Here is an 18,938-nt window from a genome sequence, read left to right on the forward strand (position 1 = left end):
ATTTTCAGAGATAAGTACAAAAGAAAACATTTGTCACAAAATTGGTTTTCAGTAAAGCGCCAATGACGCAGTATGTTTTAGACTTTTACAGTGAGAGAAGGAGGTCGTACCCAAACTCTTGTTTGTGGTGATTTTTGTTTGTTTAAAGCTAAGATTTATTTATTAATTTACATTAGTATCTATTGTATGTTTGTTTGCATTGATTGTTTATTTAATTTCTGTTCGTTTTAAGTTTCATTTGTGCTTCAATAGAAAAACATTTTTTTCGTTTTAAGCTTGATATTAATATTAAATCCAAGTACTACTTGAATTAATATCTACCATTTCATGAATAACGTTACTTGCTGTAAGATTTTGTTGTGGGTGTTTATTTAGTTTTTTTTTGTTAGGGACGCCACCTTCTCTTTACATGTAGTATCTGGTTGTGCATAGACGGAATTCTTACAGGTTATTGTATCTACAGAGCTTAATTTTAAAATGTACTTTACTTTTCTTTGAAAAACTTATTTTTTCAGAAAGTTTTTTTTAATTAATAGATAAAAAAGTTGGCTATTTTGTGCTATAAAAAAATCGTGGCCTAAATAGAGCCAAATGAAAATTAGACCCTACATGAATAAATAAAAAAAATTGGTCATTTTGTGCAGAAATTTTTTTTTGGCCTAAATAGAACCAAATGAAAATTCTACGAGCCCCAATGATCTTAGTACAATCTAAAAGGTTTTCTTAAAACTTTATAGATTCTAAGGACATTTTTCCACACAGTAACATATTTCCTATTTAATTTCCTCACTGATGCACCTACAGTCTATACAAAGTCATCAGTTTTTTTATGGATGACAATTTGAAAGCTTCATTTGTTCTTGGGAATAACTATGTGTAATTGTGCAAAAATCTATACCAAGTTTAAAAAAGGGGCCGGATTGCTTATCTTGTGTGTGAGGAGGGGGAGTTTGAGCATTTAAAAAGTGTGTTTTTAGGTCCAAGTTTTCCTTGTTTCTTGAGATATCGTTCAGTCTGTCACGGTTTGTGCAACGCGCATATTTTGTTATTTCTAAAATTTTCTCGTATTATTTGCTAATTTTTGTATTTATAAATTACGATACCTCATCAAATGTGACAAGACCAATCCGAGCGGGGGGCATCGAAAAAATTTATCAAGTAGCGAAAATCCAAAATTAAGAGCAAAGATATATGAAACAAAAGTGAAGCACAAAAACATATGCGGTTAGAAGACTTGTGACAACCAGGTTCAAAACAAATGAAAAACGAAAGTGAAGAGCAGAGGAATGTGTGGCTACAACGAGACAAATAGAAAAAGTAACAAACTAAAGTGAAAAACCAAGAAATGGGGGGGGGGGGTTAAAACACAAGCGACAGCGAGAATCAGAACGAGTCAAAAACAAAAGTGAATAATAAAGACATATGCGGTTAGAGGACTTGCGACAACTTGGCTCAAAACGAATCAAAACGGAAGTATAGAAAAAAGAAATGTCTTTTTAGAAGACGAGTGACAGCGAGAATCAGAACGAATCAAAAACGAAATTTAAGAACAAAGAAACATTAGGTTAGAACACCAACAAAGAGAAGAACAAAAAAAGCGCGTTTAGAAGACAAGCGACGACGAGAATCAAAACGAGTCAAAAACAAAAGTGAAGAACAAACGAATATTAATTAGAAGAAGAACGCCGTCACAATCTTCGACACCAACAAGTCGTGGCACAAAATCCAGTACAACCCTACAAAGATGCCGTAAACTATGCAAGTATTAATTTGAACTCATTTGAGCCCTTCAACGTCTTATACATTCACTGTGGAGTCCTCCATTTTCCCGAGGAAAAAGTAGCAAACAAAGGTGATTCAGTTGGGGATTGCTGCCTTCATGGTCGAATTGCATTACCACCTCCACAATTTCCAAATGAGTTGGCTTGCCTTTTTCTTTAAGAAATCACTTGCTCTCTCAAAAGTTTCGAAACTTGAATTCACGTTCCGCTTTAACTTCATTCAACGTAAGCGAAGATCGAACCATTAATAGTCGTAATGTTCTTAGCTTCTAAGTAACTTGACAAATGCATCCCAAAATCAATTTATCGGTATACCCACCACAAGCCACCGTGGGTGATTTTGGACCACCTTCATATTGCCAAATGAAAGTTTTAGAACCCTATGAAGCTGTTGAAGAACGCCTTGCACTTCCTTTAAATTATGGGATATTAATGGATTTAATTAAATCCATAACCTAATGGATTTAATGTAAAATATTTTGCGCGACACAAACAACAATGCAAAAGGTTATATGAAAATACGAGAAGATAGTGTAAGTGTAGAGGATAGTGTAAATCAATGTTCCCAGGGTGGTTGTGTTGTATTAAACCTAACCTGACGCCATGATATCAAGAAGAAGTTCAAATTATCTAATATAAAACCTCTCTATGTTACAGTGCCCCGCTAGCAGCGGAGAAAAAAAAAAGAGGACACGTAAGTGTTCCCATGGATTACCTTTGGCCGAGGTTTGTCCTTTACTAGATTGTAGCTACTGTTTCAACCATGACCTGACAAGAATTTTTTTAATTTTAATTCGAAAAGGACAGGCATGGACGGCTTGATGCGGCTTGAATCGGCGGTGAGTTGTTAGTAGTAGTGGTAGTAGTAGTAGTAGTAGTAGTAGTAGTAGTAGTAGTAGCAGCAGCAGCAGCAGTAGTAGTAGTAGTAGTAGTAGTAGTAGTAGTAGTATAGGAATAAAAGAACAAAATCGCAAAATTAAAGACTGCGAAAGAAAAATAGAAGATGTGTTGCCAGGTACAGTCTTCACGAAATAAGAACCACTAAACGATTTGGTGAACATTTGGTAAGGAAGTCCATGGAAAATTGAAAGCTAAATGAATTTATTTTCCTTGAGGAGCTCTTGGCTCCAAGGAAATACATACAACAAAATCACATATCAATGTAATATAACTGACAAGAAATCTATTGCTTATCAGAGAATCGAGGTGAAATCTAAGACTCTCTTTGGAAGTTTTTGGAGATTTCCAAAGACTTTTTTGTAACTCTTTCAAAAAACTCTGCCTCTCCTTGGAATTTTTCTAAGATCTCGGGCAAAAAGCGATAGAGCGAAAACCGATTGCCAGTCAATTTAAAACTATTGAAAAGATTTAGGGAAATATCGCCGTTTCTGATGATAAACAGAAATGGGCTGGGGTAAGTAAATGAATATAGGTAATGAATTCCTTCAGCATGAAGTCCCCATTAAAGAATCAAAAACTTAATTCATTCATGCAGAGTAGCGAATTGATGGAAACGAGCATTAATATGGAAGGTCAGGGGATTGTTTGCTGGAAGGTCTCTTAAGTCTAAAGCCATCTTGAGGCTCCGTTTTGTCTTCAGACGTCTTCCAGCTCAATGTAAAAAAGCGGCTGGGGGAATAATTTACCCCTAATCCACTTTCGTTTGAATGATTTTACTTAGATTAAATGATAAGGATGGGTGCTGGGATGAGAAGCTGCTTGATCTTGATTATAATACACAACACCAAATTCGTATATTTAGCTGCATAAAAAAGAGGGAAGAGGGTATGATAAAGGCGATACCACAAAAATTATAATTGCCCAAAGAGCCCATCTCTGATAATTAGGAAATTATTAGCCAAGAAAAAAGGTTTGGAATTTGAGAACCTCAATCCTCGAGGAAATTTCAGGGCTGGACATATCAGAAAACTGGTTATAAAAAACAAAGAAAATGCTCATTCAAGTGAATCTTTTAACACCAGTGCCATTTTCAAATGACATGAAAGATTACATCTCAATATTCTGACATTTTTTGCTGCAAAGCAACAATTTTCACCAGAGGCGTCATTGCAGGGGGAAGGGGGCAATCCCCCCCCCCAAAAAAAAAATTGGAGAAAAATATATTATATAACCCATGCTCCTTGACTATTCAGATATGAACCCCTCTTTCCCCCCCAATAAAAATACTAGAGCTACTCCCCTGATTTTGACATCAATTAATAAAAGTGATGATACTACAATTTGAATTAAATTATTGAAAATTCTTATAAAGGGTCTATCAGAATCCATGGGCATATTCCCGCGCTATGATGCATTCCTTCTTTATGCGCAGAGCTGTGAAACACCATGAAGAGCTGTGACACAAAAAACTAAATTGCGAGCCTCGTAAAACGAACAAAAACAATGCTGATTCTGGGGCCTATCACCGCCTCAAATTCTCACTCTTCATGCTACAATTTAGTTTGTTAAATATTGAAAGGATAATAGACTGTAATAAATTTAGGTGGCTGGTATTTAAAAAGTTTCAACCGAAAATTTTACTGTGTACAGCAAATAATGGTACACCTAACTGAACTCATTCATTGTAAAAGTATTGAGAGGAAAACAAGAAGAAACATTTTGCTGTAAAATAAGGGAATAGCTGCAATATAGTTACAATGAAATTCGGCTCTAGCCAACAGAGAGTAAAGCTCGACATGTCAGCTTTATTGAATTTTTCAATTCATGTTAGCTGCTTCTCTTTTTGTCTCTCTTGTTTCTCTTCACGTAACTGAAGAGAAACAAAAAGCAACATGAGCATCTTCAGACAAAAAAAAAGACAAGACAAGAAAAGAAGCATGAACAGGCAAAAACAGAAGAAGAAAAGTCAGAGAAAAAAAGAGCAATGGCAATCCCAGCGTAAGTATAAATCAAGCCAATATTAAAACTAAATCAATCATTCTTAAGTTCTCACACCCCGACAAGAAACAAAGTTAAAAACATTTTTTTCCATTGGCAAATAATTTGTTGGAATTATTACGGGCAAACTAAATATATTTGCCACATATGGATTCTGGTACCTTAAAAAAATCTAACCCTTTCTGATTTAATTAGAAAAAGTTTTAACTTCTTCTAATTAACTCCTTTTAACTCCCTTAATTACAACTATTACAATTACAACTAATTACCATAATTACCACTAATTACAACTATTTCTTTTAACTCCCTTAATTACAGTCATTTCCATTCATCTTAAAATTTAACGTCAATAAATGATATTCATTTGAAAAACCATGGGCTTAATTTGAGAGGGCCTAATACACTTAGCAAGCTTTTTCCAGAGCTGAGCCTCTCCATATAGAAAAGAGGTGCACAAGTCCTCGTTCCCTCAGCCACAGCCGATCCATGTTCCTGAATAAGAATATCAGGCGGCACTTTTTTGCTGACCAGGTCTAATTTTCGTTCATTTTATTGATTGAGTAAACATTTTTTGTTTCTGAGGATCAAGATCTTAGCAGCCTTTTAGACCTCATGTTTTCCTAATTAGCTTGTTTAGTTAGTTAGTCTTTGATTCAGCCACCTAATTAATTAGTTCGTTATATTTTTCTAATTGTTCCATAAAATGTGATTCCATGAAATGAGGAAAATTATTTGTAGAAGATGCTTTCAGGGCCCATGGAACTTAATTGCGTTAGAACAGTTTTATTTTACATCAAACCATTCAGGGCATCAAACGGTAAGTAAAGAGTGGCCTTCGTCCATAGTAAGTGAAACTAAAACAAAAATATGGAAGCTTGGAAATGATATGTACTTCACAAACATTTATTTTAATCTTCCTTCCAAATATAAGTTTTTTCAAGTTTAAAGTTACATGTAAATAGCAAATCGGATCACAGATGTGTGTTTACTTGCTATTAGTTTGATTTTTTCCCAGGGTTTATGGTTATAGAAGACCGGGAGAGGATTCTTTCAAACGGAAATTAAAAGTTCTAGTGTCCTTTTTAAGTAGCCAAAAATATTGTTCGGCAACTAGATCCATTCCACGTCTCTTTTTTCTTCAAAGACATGCGATCAAAATTTTCAAAGAGACATATTAGTCAGCATAATTGAAAATTCCAACAATTAAGCCTCTGAGGATTATTTACAATGAAACTGAAAAGCGAATTCTGAAAAGAAAGCTGTCCAGTGAAACAAAAGATTTAAATTTGATTTTGGAATAACAACTGTTATTATATAACTCTTAAAAGTAAAAGTTAATTGCGAAAACAGTTTTTTCGGAAATTTCGAAAAAAAGCTTGAAACGCTGATATGGCTCTTTTTCTTTTTTTCCAGGCTTGGCTGGGCACTAGAACATCTTAGGGGTGTCAAAATGTGTAACTAAGTGAACTTTTTGGTAATTATGGTTTTATTTCATCCATGCTGTCAAGGCGTACATGAATTGGTCACTGGTTTAGAAGTCTCAAGGAGTCCCAGAATTTGGGGGCGGGGGGGGGGGTGAACATGGTCTCTTAAAATTGGAGATTTTTTTGTTTTAATTTTGTATTCTTCACAAAAATATTCATAACAACGGAATGTAATATTATCTTTCGCATCTTCTTTTTTTCTGGAATGCTTAGAGAATGAAAAGTGTGATTGTTGATCTTGAGAGTAACATGTCACTTTTTAAGTAAACCTTTATTTTTGAGAATTGAATCCCAGTCCAAATTTGCTAGAAAAAGATAGCTAAATAAAATGTTTGGAATTGCAAGGAAGCCGTACATTTTGTATTCGAAGTTTCCAGCAGATTGCAAATTAAACGTTGATGTAGAGAGTAAGTTTTGGGGGAGACGACAATTCCTCTCATATTCATATCATTTACGCTTATTCTAAAGTACGAACAACATCAAAATAAAAATATTTTTGGCCCCTGGAATCATCATAGGCTTATACATTCTAAGATAATTCTTTAAGTTGTTTAAATAATAAACATATATATAGTTGTGTAATTTCCCACTTATACAATCTAACAAATCAGACTTTATTTTCACTGTCCTTGGTATTTTAGGTTTTGAAGTCGATATTTAGCCCTATTAAAGAATTGGAAATTGGTTTAAATTAATTGATTGACTAACAAAAGAAAAGAGAAGAGAAAAAAGAGTTCTTTGTTTTTCTTCTTTCAAAATTCACTGTCTTATTTAAAAGATTTAATATTTTTATTTTATGTTAATTGTAAATGGATAGGCAGCGTGTTTTATTAAGTTATCAATTTAAAAGAATTCAAGTTCATGATTGAGACTTCTCACTTATTAACATATCCATTAGAATTAAATAACACAAAACTATCGAAATTTGGATATTCGCACTTCTGAATAAACGTAATGTACGAAAAATTTTGTTAAAGTACAAAAATATATTTAAAGGAAAAATTGATACAATTCAAACATCAACAAAGCTGTATTCCTCGTATTCTTCAATCCTGAATGCATTTTTCAATCAAACCCGACATAACCAAATCTAACTTATAAAATTTAAAAACTACACGTCTTATATGAAACACAGCGCCCCTCCCCTCTCCTACCCTATGATGCACCAATCAGCCTCCAAAAGCCAAGATCCGCTCCAATAGCCAATAGCCAAGATCCAATCCGCTCAAAAATAGCCAAGAAGAGCCCAATTTTAAAATTGTGGGAAAGGTGCCAACAACAATGACGACGGTAGTGTAAAAAGGTTACACAGGCCTCAAGAAAGGTCAATCACTATCCATGGAGGATAATCACTATCCTCCAATCACTATTGTGACGCTTATGAACAAGGTTATTGTTGGTGCCACTAAAACATCGTACTAAGGATTTCAAAGAGGCGTGAACAAGTTTATCTACCCCCCTAAGAATCCTATTTAAAAAAAAAATCCCAGTGATTTCGTTCCAATTTATGAGCTTAGTTGGATAGCTTATTAGACAAGGGACATAAGTTCAAACATTCCATATTAAGACTAATTTTCAAATTGGCAAATGAGGGCAGATCCCTCTGACTAGGCTAATTGTAATGTACAGCTTTTATGAATACATTTAACCAAACTACTAACAGAGTAACATAATCCACCAAAAGTAGAAAGCAACTGAAAGAATACTGTTTTCTCTCTTAAGTGAGAGAGAAGCCTTCATCTGCTAGCACTTTAGAAAATGGGAAAAAAATTCTTTGATTTATTTTGTTTTGTCCCATTCATAAGAGAAAGCATATATTCACTTTCTGCTGTGAAAAAATAATCAGAAAGAAAGAACTCTCTCTTTTCACTATTTTACTCTATTTCACTCATAAAGACTTTATAGTCTTGAAATTTTTTAGAGAGTAAATTGAAGCCTTTCAAAGCTAACGAACTAGCGTCAAGGGAAAAGTTCCATCTTCAAAGGCTCAGAGTAAAAGCAATCTGTTCCTTTGTTTTATCAGCACTTCTGAATCATTAGATAAAAAACAGTCTTGTGAAGATAATTGTCCCAGGCTCTAACGACCAAACCTCCTATTATTCCCTCTTCTGTAGTATTTTAGATCAGTAATAGCATCCTAGGGTTTGTTCCCTTTCTAAATACACTTTCATCCAATTCCAATCAGCAGTGCAAATGGATGCTGGAAACAATACAAGGGAATTGGGAGGAAATAAATTAGACTCTCAAGTCATAGAGATAAGCTCGTGACGATGATAAGTTCAAATTATCAGGAAGCAGAAGCCGCGTTGCAAACATAAAACATAACTATTAATTATTGCTTTTAATAAAAAAAAAGTGAAGGGCTGTACTTCACTCAAGGGGAATATTAAAATCATCGCTTTTTCTCAAGTTCTTTGTCTGATAAAACTTGAAAAAAAATCGTGAATAATAAAGAACGGGGAATGTATCTTCAAATCATTTTCATATGTTTGTTTGATTTCTAAAGATATGTTTGTTTTCATATGTTTGTTTGATTTCATCATTATCCAAATTATCTATCTCCAAACCATGTACATTCGAATTGTTGGATGTCTCAAATATTTTTACTGTACCCATTTAATTCCAAGAGATTTTTGTTGTATTATCCGATGTTGTTTACTAAATCTTGAACTCTGGTAAAAATATAAATGCTATCAAGCCATGTGTCTGGAAATTTACTTCGAGAGCGGGGTTGGCATTCGAAAGGGGAAGTAGTGTTTCCAACAGGGATTGCACAAGTTCAGGAAAAAATAAAAAATTGCCGAAATATAACAAGCTATAGGAAACTGATTGTATTGCCACTGCTGCGGATATTATTGAGAGCTTGTCACATCATCAAGTCAACTGAGGTTAAAGTAGCTTCAGAGGTTCCTCCTTCACCCAAAATGTTCAGAACTTCACTCTTTACTCCTTATATACATTATATGTGATAATAGAGGTGAGAATTTTGAATTAGCCTTTGATCCATGTGCAAGTGATGAACTGCTTAAAATAATAAAATCTCTGAAATCAAATTCTGCGGGAGTGGACGGCTTATCTCTTCGAGCGTTTAAGGAAATAATGCATTATATTCTACCATGTCTGCTTTTTATTATAAGCCTGTTCCTTGAAAAGGGCATTTCCCCTGATCAATAATATTGGAAAGGAGGCATGAGCCCAAACGCCCTCGGCCAAAGTGTGTTCCTTTTCTGTACTATTTCAGGCAAGTCTAGAAGAAAAAAATGGTTTTAAATAAATTATGCTGCGACACTTACCCGTAACCGCACTTAATTGATTTCCCATCATTTGTTTCGCTATGAATGCAGCCATCTCTTAATCCGTTTTTGTAGCTTAGGAACCACTGGAAAAAAGTGCTATTAGAAACAAAACTTGAGCACTCAAGTAGAAAATTGCAAAAATTTCTATAATCTAGGCTAGAGTATACTTTAACAACAAAAACTTAACGAGCTTTACCTCATAAAAAGGACTAAAACATACTCGTAGTTTGTGTATGTTTGACGTGGAGTCTAATAGCATAACAAGCATTCTTTTTCCATAACCCTCTTTGGTACTTGTGCATAATATGGTACCCACAAAAGAAGTAAAGTTTGGTTAATACTAATAAAAAAAAGAGGATGAATATATAATCGTTTAGAAACAAATTTGGGCTATATATTTGCACATTAGGGGGGGGGGGGTAAAGCATATACGTAACCCAACCTAACCTAACTTAGGTACCCCCCCCCCCTAAACCCCCAAAAACAACAGTTTATATATTGTAAACGGAATGAAAACCACGCTTTGCATTCCATTTCTTTGATGCAAATACCCGTCTGGCGGGTTTCGTGTCTGGTTTCCTTGATACAGTTATAGCGGGGGGGGGGGGGTACCAGATAGTGCACAAGTACCCCCTCTTTTACTAGTAAGTATTGGCAATAATGTTTTGGAGGTACAAGAAAAATTCAAAATTGGAAGTTTGGCATTGCGGTAACGCTACTTCACACGAGCTTCGTAATAGAAACTTTTGACTTCTACACAAGGATAATAAATATCGTATACATAGATGCATGTAAATCCAATTTTGGGGAGGGGGGTCCTGCAGGTTGGGGTCGGGGGGTTATGTCGTAACTACAGATTTAAGTAAAATGGGAACTTTCTAGGAGGGTGCAAAGAGGGATGCGTTGAATAGATTGGGATGGAGGAGGACCGTGTGTAGCTGTGTTGGCCTTAGGCAGCTTGGTGCTACAGTGAGTTATTAGTAGTAGCAGTAATATAATAAAGAGTATTTTCGATACTCGTGAAAATAATACTTGGTGTAAAGGCTTATTCACACCGTGATTTAACTAGTGCTAAGATATAGCTAAGAGTTTTATATTCCTTCTTAATTATGAATTATTATAGTAATATATATCTGATTGGCTAGATTGATTTAATTCTTGGTGTTGGCTAAATCTTCACTGAAACGTCTACTACAATACTAACAGCTCACTGCAAAACCAAGCTAAATCTCTTCATTAGCTAAATCTCAGTGTGGATGGACCTCAACACCTACTCGAAGATTCTGCCCACTTTTTTTTTTAACTGGCTTCTCTATATAGAAATCTAAACACTTATAAAAGCACGGTACCAGTTCACCAAGTCTTTAGTCCTATCCAAATGCCACAAAGTTTTTACAAGATTCAATAATAGGAGGCAAGTTTGTTCAGATTATGGTCTATTTATCCACACTAACTGATAATCTATAGAATCTGTTTCCAACAAAAATACGCCAAAAACACGTTTAAAAAACAAGAAAAATCTACGTCACGAAGCAGTCATCCATTATGACGCATACGTAAAAACCAGATATTCAGATAACAGCGGTGTAACTGGCAGATTATCCAGGTCTATGGGATTAGCCAGAACGAACAGCAAAACAAAAAAATGATTAAGGCTTGAATTCAGTGGCGTCAAATGGGGGGAGGGGCATTAGCATCCTTACATTTCGAAACATATGTTTTTGGTATTTTCGTTGAAATGTGTTTTTTTCGTATCTCCATAGAAAAAGTAAAAATAAAATGCCCCCCTCCCTGATATTGAAGAGAATATACTTTTTGCCCCTTTCCCCCTTAATTTCCATAAATTGGGGGGAATATTTACGTTGGGAGTTGAAAAACATATTATGCAAGTGTGAAGTTCTTGAATATAATTTTGAAATGCCTCTGCACATTTTGGCTTCCAAGTAAAAAATTCAATCTTAGTCATTTGTTTTTTATTAAAAAAAAAAAAAAAGCAATATTTTTTTATTTTTTTATCTGAATAAAAAGAAATATTGCTGTTTAAAGTGAACATGTGCAATTATAACTCACAAGTTGTGATTAGGTTACGATTTTCCCTAAAAAATCTGGTACAGTCTTGAATTTGAGGTTCTTTTTTTTAGTTTCCCGGGGCATTATGTTGTCTTGAATATTATGCTAAAAAGAAGAAGAACAAGAAATATGGGAGTGTTCTTTACGCTGCTAGCTTAAAATTTAAAAGGCAAGGCAATGCTACCTTGTAAAAAAAAGGCAAGTTATCATGGTGCTAACATGATGGTAAGAGGGCTAGCCTCAAATGAAAGTAAAGAGCGTCATTAAATAAACATAAAAGATTAAATATATGAGGGGAGGCTGCCCCCTTCTCAGCTCCCCGCTGTTTACGCTAAAGTTTGACTTTGTGTCCCAATTATTTTACAATACCTGCTCAAAGACAAGGGACGTTGAATTGCGAAAAGAAGCATATTTAAAGCATCATAAAACTTTGGTGAAAAGAGCGGGGGCTGATGAGGGGGCAGCCGGAATAACTTATATTTGTTCTAATTTTCAATGTCACTCTTTAGTTTCATTTGAGAAAACTTCCTTTTTTTATTTAATTTCTGCTCGTTTGTTTATAGTATACCGAGAGTTATTCTGAATGCAAGAAGGGATACCACCCCTCAAACCCGATTCTTTAAATCAAAACTCGACTCTTTAAATCACAATTTTTAACTTTTTTACTCAGTGGCAGTTCTGGCCTATCTTGTACCCGGTACAGAACCTGATTAGTGTCCCCCCTGGCTCCCCAAATTTCCAGGCCAAATTTTAACAAAATTTTCATTTATTAACAAAATTTTGCATTTATTTAAACCTGACTTTTCTGACTTTAGCCTCCGCAAAATTATTAATTATCACGACATCCTATTAAAATACGGACGGGTTTGAATGCAAAATATCCCAAAAAGATATTAAAATCAATTAATTTGGTCTACTTACTTTTATTTTCAAGGAATGGTGATGAAAATATGGGAAAAATTAAAATTTCGGATTCATTTTGCTTATGCTTACAGCCAACTGTGCCCTCTGCTTTATTTTTAAAAAAAATCGAAAATTACGAAATGATTATAACCATTATATTACTTATTTGAAATTTTGCCCTCCTAAAATCTCTGCGCCTGGGGAAAGTGCCCCTTAAAACCGCCTCTGTTTGCACTGCAATGTTTAAAAAAATTAGCTCATTTGGACAAAATAAAGCATAATTATATAAATTAAACAATCATCTAAATATGAAGGGAGATTTCAGAAGGCTTTACTAAAAAGATTTTGACAAATAGTTTCGACTGCAACATATGGGACAACAAAGTATATTATTGATGCTGATTCTGTATATGGAAAATGAATTAATTTTAAAGATTCTCATTAAAAAGCTATTAGTATATAAAACTTGTATAATCTCAGAAACAGTAATTAGACTCTCTCAAATCTTGATGGAAAATATGCAATGAAATTCAACCTGTATGAAAGACCTAGAAACCTAGAGAATTTTTTTTCTTTTTCTGATAAACACACACACACACACATATATATATATATATATATATATATATATATATATATATATATATATATAAATATATATATATATATATATATATATATATATATATATATATATATATATATATATATATATATATATATATATATATATATATATATATATATATATATATATATAAATATATATATATATATATATATATATATATATATATATATATATATATATATATATATATATATATATATATATATATATATACTGAGTCGTTAATAATAGTAGTAGTATTTTTAAGCAATAAAATGAAGTTTTATTTTTAAGCAACATGCATCAGTTCGTCGATCTTTTCATAAGCATAAGCAGATTATCTTTTGAATGTATCGATGAATATGATATTTCCATACTGATGCACGAGCCATGTGTATTGCCAGGTCAATTTTCTTACAAAGCAGTCTGTGTGGTAGACTTATCGATGTATATGATAGGTTTATACTAATACACGAACCACATATATCAGAATGTTGATGTCATGAGCTGGAGAGCACAATAAACGTTTCATTGTGCATGATTAGCGTATGCCAATACACGAACCAAATGCATCAGCAAAGTGATCTTCTCATAAGTCAGATAATATGATACACAACCGCTATACATGGTAAATGAATGCTGATACAAAAGCCACATGTGTCACCAGATATACGACATATGTAATAACTATAGATGTATACTTATATATGCGCCACATTTACCGGTGGCCGGCGTTTATAATATACCCCCCTGCGAAAATTTACCGGTGGCCGGCGGCGGAAAATACCCCCTGCGAAAATGTCCCCCGGAAAATACCCCCCCCCCCCGTGGAAAATAAGGCTTTCTAAATTCAAGAATTTTATTTGAGTTTAATTTTTTTAATTTCCGTAGGGGGAAGGATTTTTTGTACTTGTGTATTATGCGCCACTCACTCAAGTTTCCGCTGTGTAAAATTCGAGAACACACCGTTTTTTTTTTTAGTTTCTTCGTTACTTTAGAAATAAAATTGCGCTTTATATTTGCATATTAAGGGGGGGAGGTAAGCATAGCGGGTCTGCATGCAAAATGTGTTTGGTACAATTATTCTGCATATTAGAAAGATAGACAAATAAGTGTATTTTAAAGCCAAATATACGGGCATGAACACAGTAAAATAACATAAATAAATATAGTGAATTGGGGGTGTTTAACCCCCCGAAAAAATGCCCCCCCCACAGAGAGTAACCCCTGCGGAAAATTCCCCCTCCTTGGAAAATATCCTCGCAGAAAATACCCCCCCCCCCCTGTGGAAAATAAGGTTTCTAAATTTGAAACTTTTATTTGAGTTTTTTTAGGTTGGTTGAAAAGTGCTAAGGAACGGGAAAAAGAGGAATTTATACACCAGAAGTGTCTTAAAAATTTAGAAAAAAAATCATTTGTGTTGAAAAGACTTTCATATTAACTTCTGCAATTTTTGGCAGTAGCGGGTGCCAAATTAAGACAAGGTTAAATGCAAAAAAAAAATTGAAGAAGAAAAAAATTTAGGGAAACAATCATCAAAATTAAGCTAAAACATATGACACCAAATCACCATTAACAAATAAATGAAACCCAAAACTAACAGAAATTACAATAGATAGCCTAGTCAAACTCAGTGGTTTTCTATTGCGCTTAATCTTGTGGTTTGATTTTCGTTAAGATTCTATGAGTTTTGGGGGGTGTTTCCCCCTTTTTTCGAAAATAAGGCAAATTTTTCAGGCTCATAATTGTTGATGGGTAAGACTAAACTTGATGGAACTTATATATTGGAAATCAGCAAAAAGATTTGATTCTTTTAATATACCTATTGGTATCAACATTCCGTGTTTTAGAGTTTCGGTTGCTATTTAGCCCAGCCGCTCCTTACTTATAGTTCGTTACCACGAACTGTTTGATCGCTGATCAAAGTTTCTGTTATTTATGCCTTTCATTTATGTTATTTTACTGTGTTCATGGCCGTATATTTGGCTTTAAAATACGACATACTCCTCGAAGTATGTCACAGGAATATTAAAAGTGACCCCCTTGAAATTCTAACCCACATTTCGGATGAAGCTAAGAACCTAAATATGAAAGTAAATTCCACTAAATCAAATATAATGACGATAAATTTCTTGAAATCTATTCCCACCTTCCTTGACCCTATCCCCCCAGATATTTCTGTGTCTTCCTTTAAATTACTCGGGGTTACAATTTCCTCTAATTTAAAGTGGGACATCCACGTGAAAGATATTTTCCGTAGAGCTAATGCGTCCATGTCTCTCCTTAAGCTCTTGAATAAATTTAACGTCCCCCATCCCATTCTTTAATGATTTATACTTCCTTCGTCCACCCGCATCTTGAATATGCTTGTCCAGTTTGACATCCTGGCATCTCCCGTAATGAATCAGAAAAAGTTGAATCTATTCAAAAAAGAGCCATAAGAATAATTTTTAAAGAAACTTTGGTACCATATTCACTCCTTCTAAAAAAGGCCAAGCTGGAAACTCTTGAGCACAGGAGAGGAACGTGTGCCTCCGTTTTGCAAAAAATGCAATAATAAACCCTCGCACGGAAAACATTTTCCCCAAAAGACACTCCCCATCCAGACACCGCCTGCCACGTACTGTTTCTGAACCCATCCCTATCTTGTCCCCCATCCGTTGCTTAACCTCCAGATATGAAAAAACATTTGTCCCCTTCATTACTGATCAAATAAACCACTAGTTTTTTTTTTGTTTTTTTTTTGTACTGGTGATACTCATGCTGGTGTCCGTTTGGTTCTTCCGTTCCCTCCCCTTTTTATATAATCTCTTTTAAACCTTTTTAACACTATTTTTATCTCATTTTTTTTCTGGTTTTGTTAGAATTTGTGCCTTTTTAACTTTCTTACATTTGACACTTTTTGTTTTTTAGACTAATGAATGGCTTTGCCTTTCTGATATTGTTGTTTTTGGTATTGTTTAGCCAGTTTTTAGTTATTGTGCTATTTCTATGTCTTTTTTTATTATATGACCCCGAAATGCGAATTCGGCCCTTCGGGGCTTGTGATAGTCATTTTTTGAAATAAATATCTTATCTTATCTTACACTTATTTGTCTATCTATCTAATATGCAGAATAATTGTACCAAACACATTTTGCATGCAGACCCGCTTTGCTTACCCCCCCCCCCTAATGTGCAAATATACGGCGCAAATGTATTTCTAAAGTAACGAAGAAACTAACAAAAAAACGGTGTGTTCTCGAATTTTACACAGCGTAAACTTGAGTGACTGGCGCATAATACACAAATACAAAAAATCCTTCCCCCTACGGAAATTAAAAAAATTAAACTCAAAAAAAATTCTCGGAAATTCTAAAATTCAAATTTGGAAAGCCTTATTTTCCACGGGGGGTATTATTTTTTTTTGGGGGGGGGGGTATTTTCCAGGGGAAGGGGATATTTTCAGCGGGGGGGGGGTATTTTCAGGGGGGTTCCACGTGGGGGGGGTGTTTTCCGGAGGGGTATTTCGCCGACCTGTCTTTGGACAAAAAGAAAATGACGGAGCACTATAAAGAGAAAAAAAGCAAAATGTCACTATACAACAGTAGTATCTATATACGCAATATGAACCATACAAGAATATGCTACAAAAGTGTAATAGATATGAACCATACATGGAATTGCACAAGAATATGCTCAAAAGTGTAATAGATATGAACCCTACAAGAAAACCTACGCCTGAGGCAGTGTGGTATCGCTTGGACATTGCAAAAAAGCATGCAAAACCTATAAAGTGAGTAAACACGTTTTGAAACTATAGTCAAGGTTGTATAAGAGAATTAGACTGTTTTTTTTTGCTATTGATATCAATTGCACAATGAATTTCACAAGAATATGCAGCGTAGCTTCGCGTGGACATTTTAAAAAGCTGGCAACCTATAATGTGGTCCAACATGTTTTGAGAGTATGGTCATGGTTGTATAAGACAACTAGACTAGGTTTTTGTTATTGATATCAACTGTACAAGAATGTGTAGCTTAGCTTCACGTGGACATTTTAAAAAAGCTGGCAACCTATAAAGTGGTCCAACATGATTTGAGAGTATAGTCGAAATTATATAACTCAAGCAGAGTGGTTTTGAGGCAACATCCGTTTTTAGGGGTCTAATCAAAGACAGCAGAGGTTGCTCAATATACGGTAAGTTGATTGGTGATTGGTTACAAATAAAAGGAGTGATTTTTTATTCGTCCTTGAGATTTTGTATAAAATGCTCATACCTTACGATTAAATTTTCATAATGATTTAACATATCATGGATAGTACACTAAATATTATTGACATTGAAGCAATGGATACATCGATTTATAATGTGAGTACAGTTTAGTAAATTTCTTAATTTATTTCCAAATAAAATCATTTTACCACCCCACTAGTAAATTCAAATTCAGGGATATAGCCCCCCACCCCCCAACAATACAAACCCTTCAATATGACGATTATAGTCGCTAGAAAACGTGAAATGCCCCCTTTTTTCTATTATATAAATCTAACCCCTACCCCCCTCCTCTGTTTACGAGTTTATTTCATTAGATCTAGTTCTTTTCCTTCAAAAATGTCAGTTTCCTCATTCGTTCTATTAAAATGTGCTTTCTTTATCTGCTTAAATAGAATCCCCTGTGTTACAAGAAAGGGTCAGTTTTGGAACCACACTTCGCACGCTCGTGTTATCACATAGATTAATAACACATGTGTTTGTCTATTTCATGAGACTTTGAAAATAGAGATAAAGTTGTTATTAAAATCGTTAATTAAAAGAATGGTACACTAAACTTAGAATTTATATACATCCAAATCGTATTCAAATATTTTCTTGGGAAGAAATCTAAGTTTTGTATAGAAAAGACATAGAGCACTACAAATATCAGAATCGACTTTAGAGGATAATTTATATTAGGGGGAGATGTTTTTGAAATCCCCCCTTCCCCCCAAACTCAAATTTTCCAAAATTATACTTTAGAAGCTTTTTTAAATATTTCTAAAGCGCTAAGACATAGAGCGTTACAAACATAAGAATCAACTTTAGAGGGTAATTTATATTATGGGGAGATGTTTTTGAAACCTCCCTTCCCCCCAAACTCAAATTTTCCAAAATTATACTTTAGAAGCTTTTTTAATTATTTCTTAAGCACTAATAGATAGAGCACTACAAACATCAGAATCAACTTTAGAGGGCAATTTATCTAAAAAAGTGGGGTTATTATTTCCTTACTAAATTTTTCTTCTTTTTTAAGGAGGAGATGGATTCATACAATTACTCCCCCCTGAAAAGAGACCAAGATGGAACGATACCACATCGATGCAAGCTACAAGGCCTTCCATCATCAGATATGCTAGCTCCATTACAAGTTCTCTGGACCAGCCAATGGCCACACAAATTTTAATACCAGGACCCTCTCATGCCAGTGTCAGCTCTGCACCAACCTCTATGCAACCTGGCAGAAAATTCAAGAGGGAATGGATGGCTTCTCATAATGCATCAGTCTTGTCTACTTAAGATCATGAGGGCACCACCCTTCATGCTTTGCCAGGGACTTCAGGCATACAAGTGCAGTCTGAATTGGGAAATGTAGGTATTTTACCTCTACCTTATACCTGATTATTTACTTAAATAATGATAGTAGGAATTGAGTTTTGTGGGTGGTGTGAAAAATGGTACTTATTCAATATCCTGGTGAACAGACAACTAGAAATGCTTCAGCATAAATATGGGTATTGCGTCTTTCTGTACTTTCTGGGGAGGGGGTGATGGAGGTAAGTATTTAGTTTAAAAAATGCTAGAAGGAATTGAATTTTGTGGGTGGGGTGGAAAAATGGTACTTATTCAATATGAAGCATTTTATTCAAAATGCTTCAG

At 34.4% G+C, this 18,938-nt stretch overlaps 1 protein-coding gene across 2 annotated transcripts in view; it reads right to left on the reverse strand.

The window, feature by feature from the left end:
- The window catches only part of cpx (synaptic transmission protein complexin), a 124,279-nt gene that overhangs the window by 61,139 nt on the left and 44,202 nt on the right, over positions 1 to 18,938 (reverse strand). The window contains exons 1-2 of one of the 2 annotated variants that reach the window (XM_089087741.1): positions 10,809 to 10,938; positions 9,457 to 9,542 (exon numbers count right to left, since the gene is read on the reverse strand). In XM_089087741.1, the coding sequence (XP_088943867.1) occupies positions 9,457 to 9,511 (55 nt within the window). In that variant the 5' untranslated portion in view covers positions 9,512 to 9,542; positions 10,809 to 10,938. Of the gene's footprint in view, positions 1 to 9,456; positions 9,543 to 10,808; positions 10,939 to 18,938 lie in introns of those variants that run through there. The other variant, XM_089087740.1, reaches the window with a different exon arrangement.

The sequence above is a fragment of the Artemia sp. Qi Xiang Cuo genome, chromosome 4 (genome assembly GCF_049724085.1).
Source record: "Artemia sp. Qi Xiang Cuo chromosome 4, ASM4972408v1, whole genome shotgun sequence".
NCBI classification, from domain to species: Eukaryota; Metazoa; Arthropoda; class Branchiopoda; order Anostraca; family Artemiidae; genus Artemia; species Artemia sp. Qi Xiang Cuo.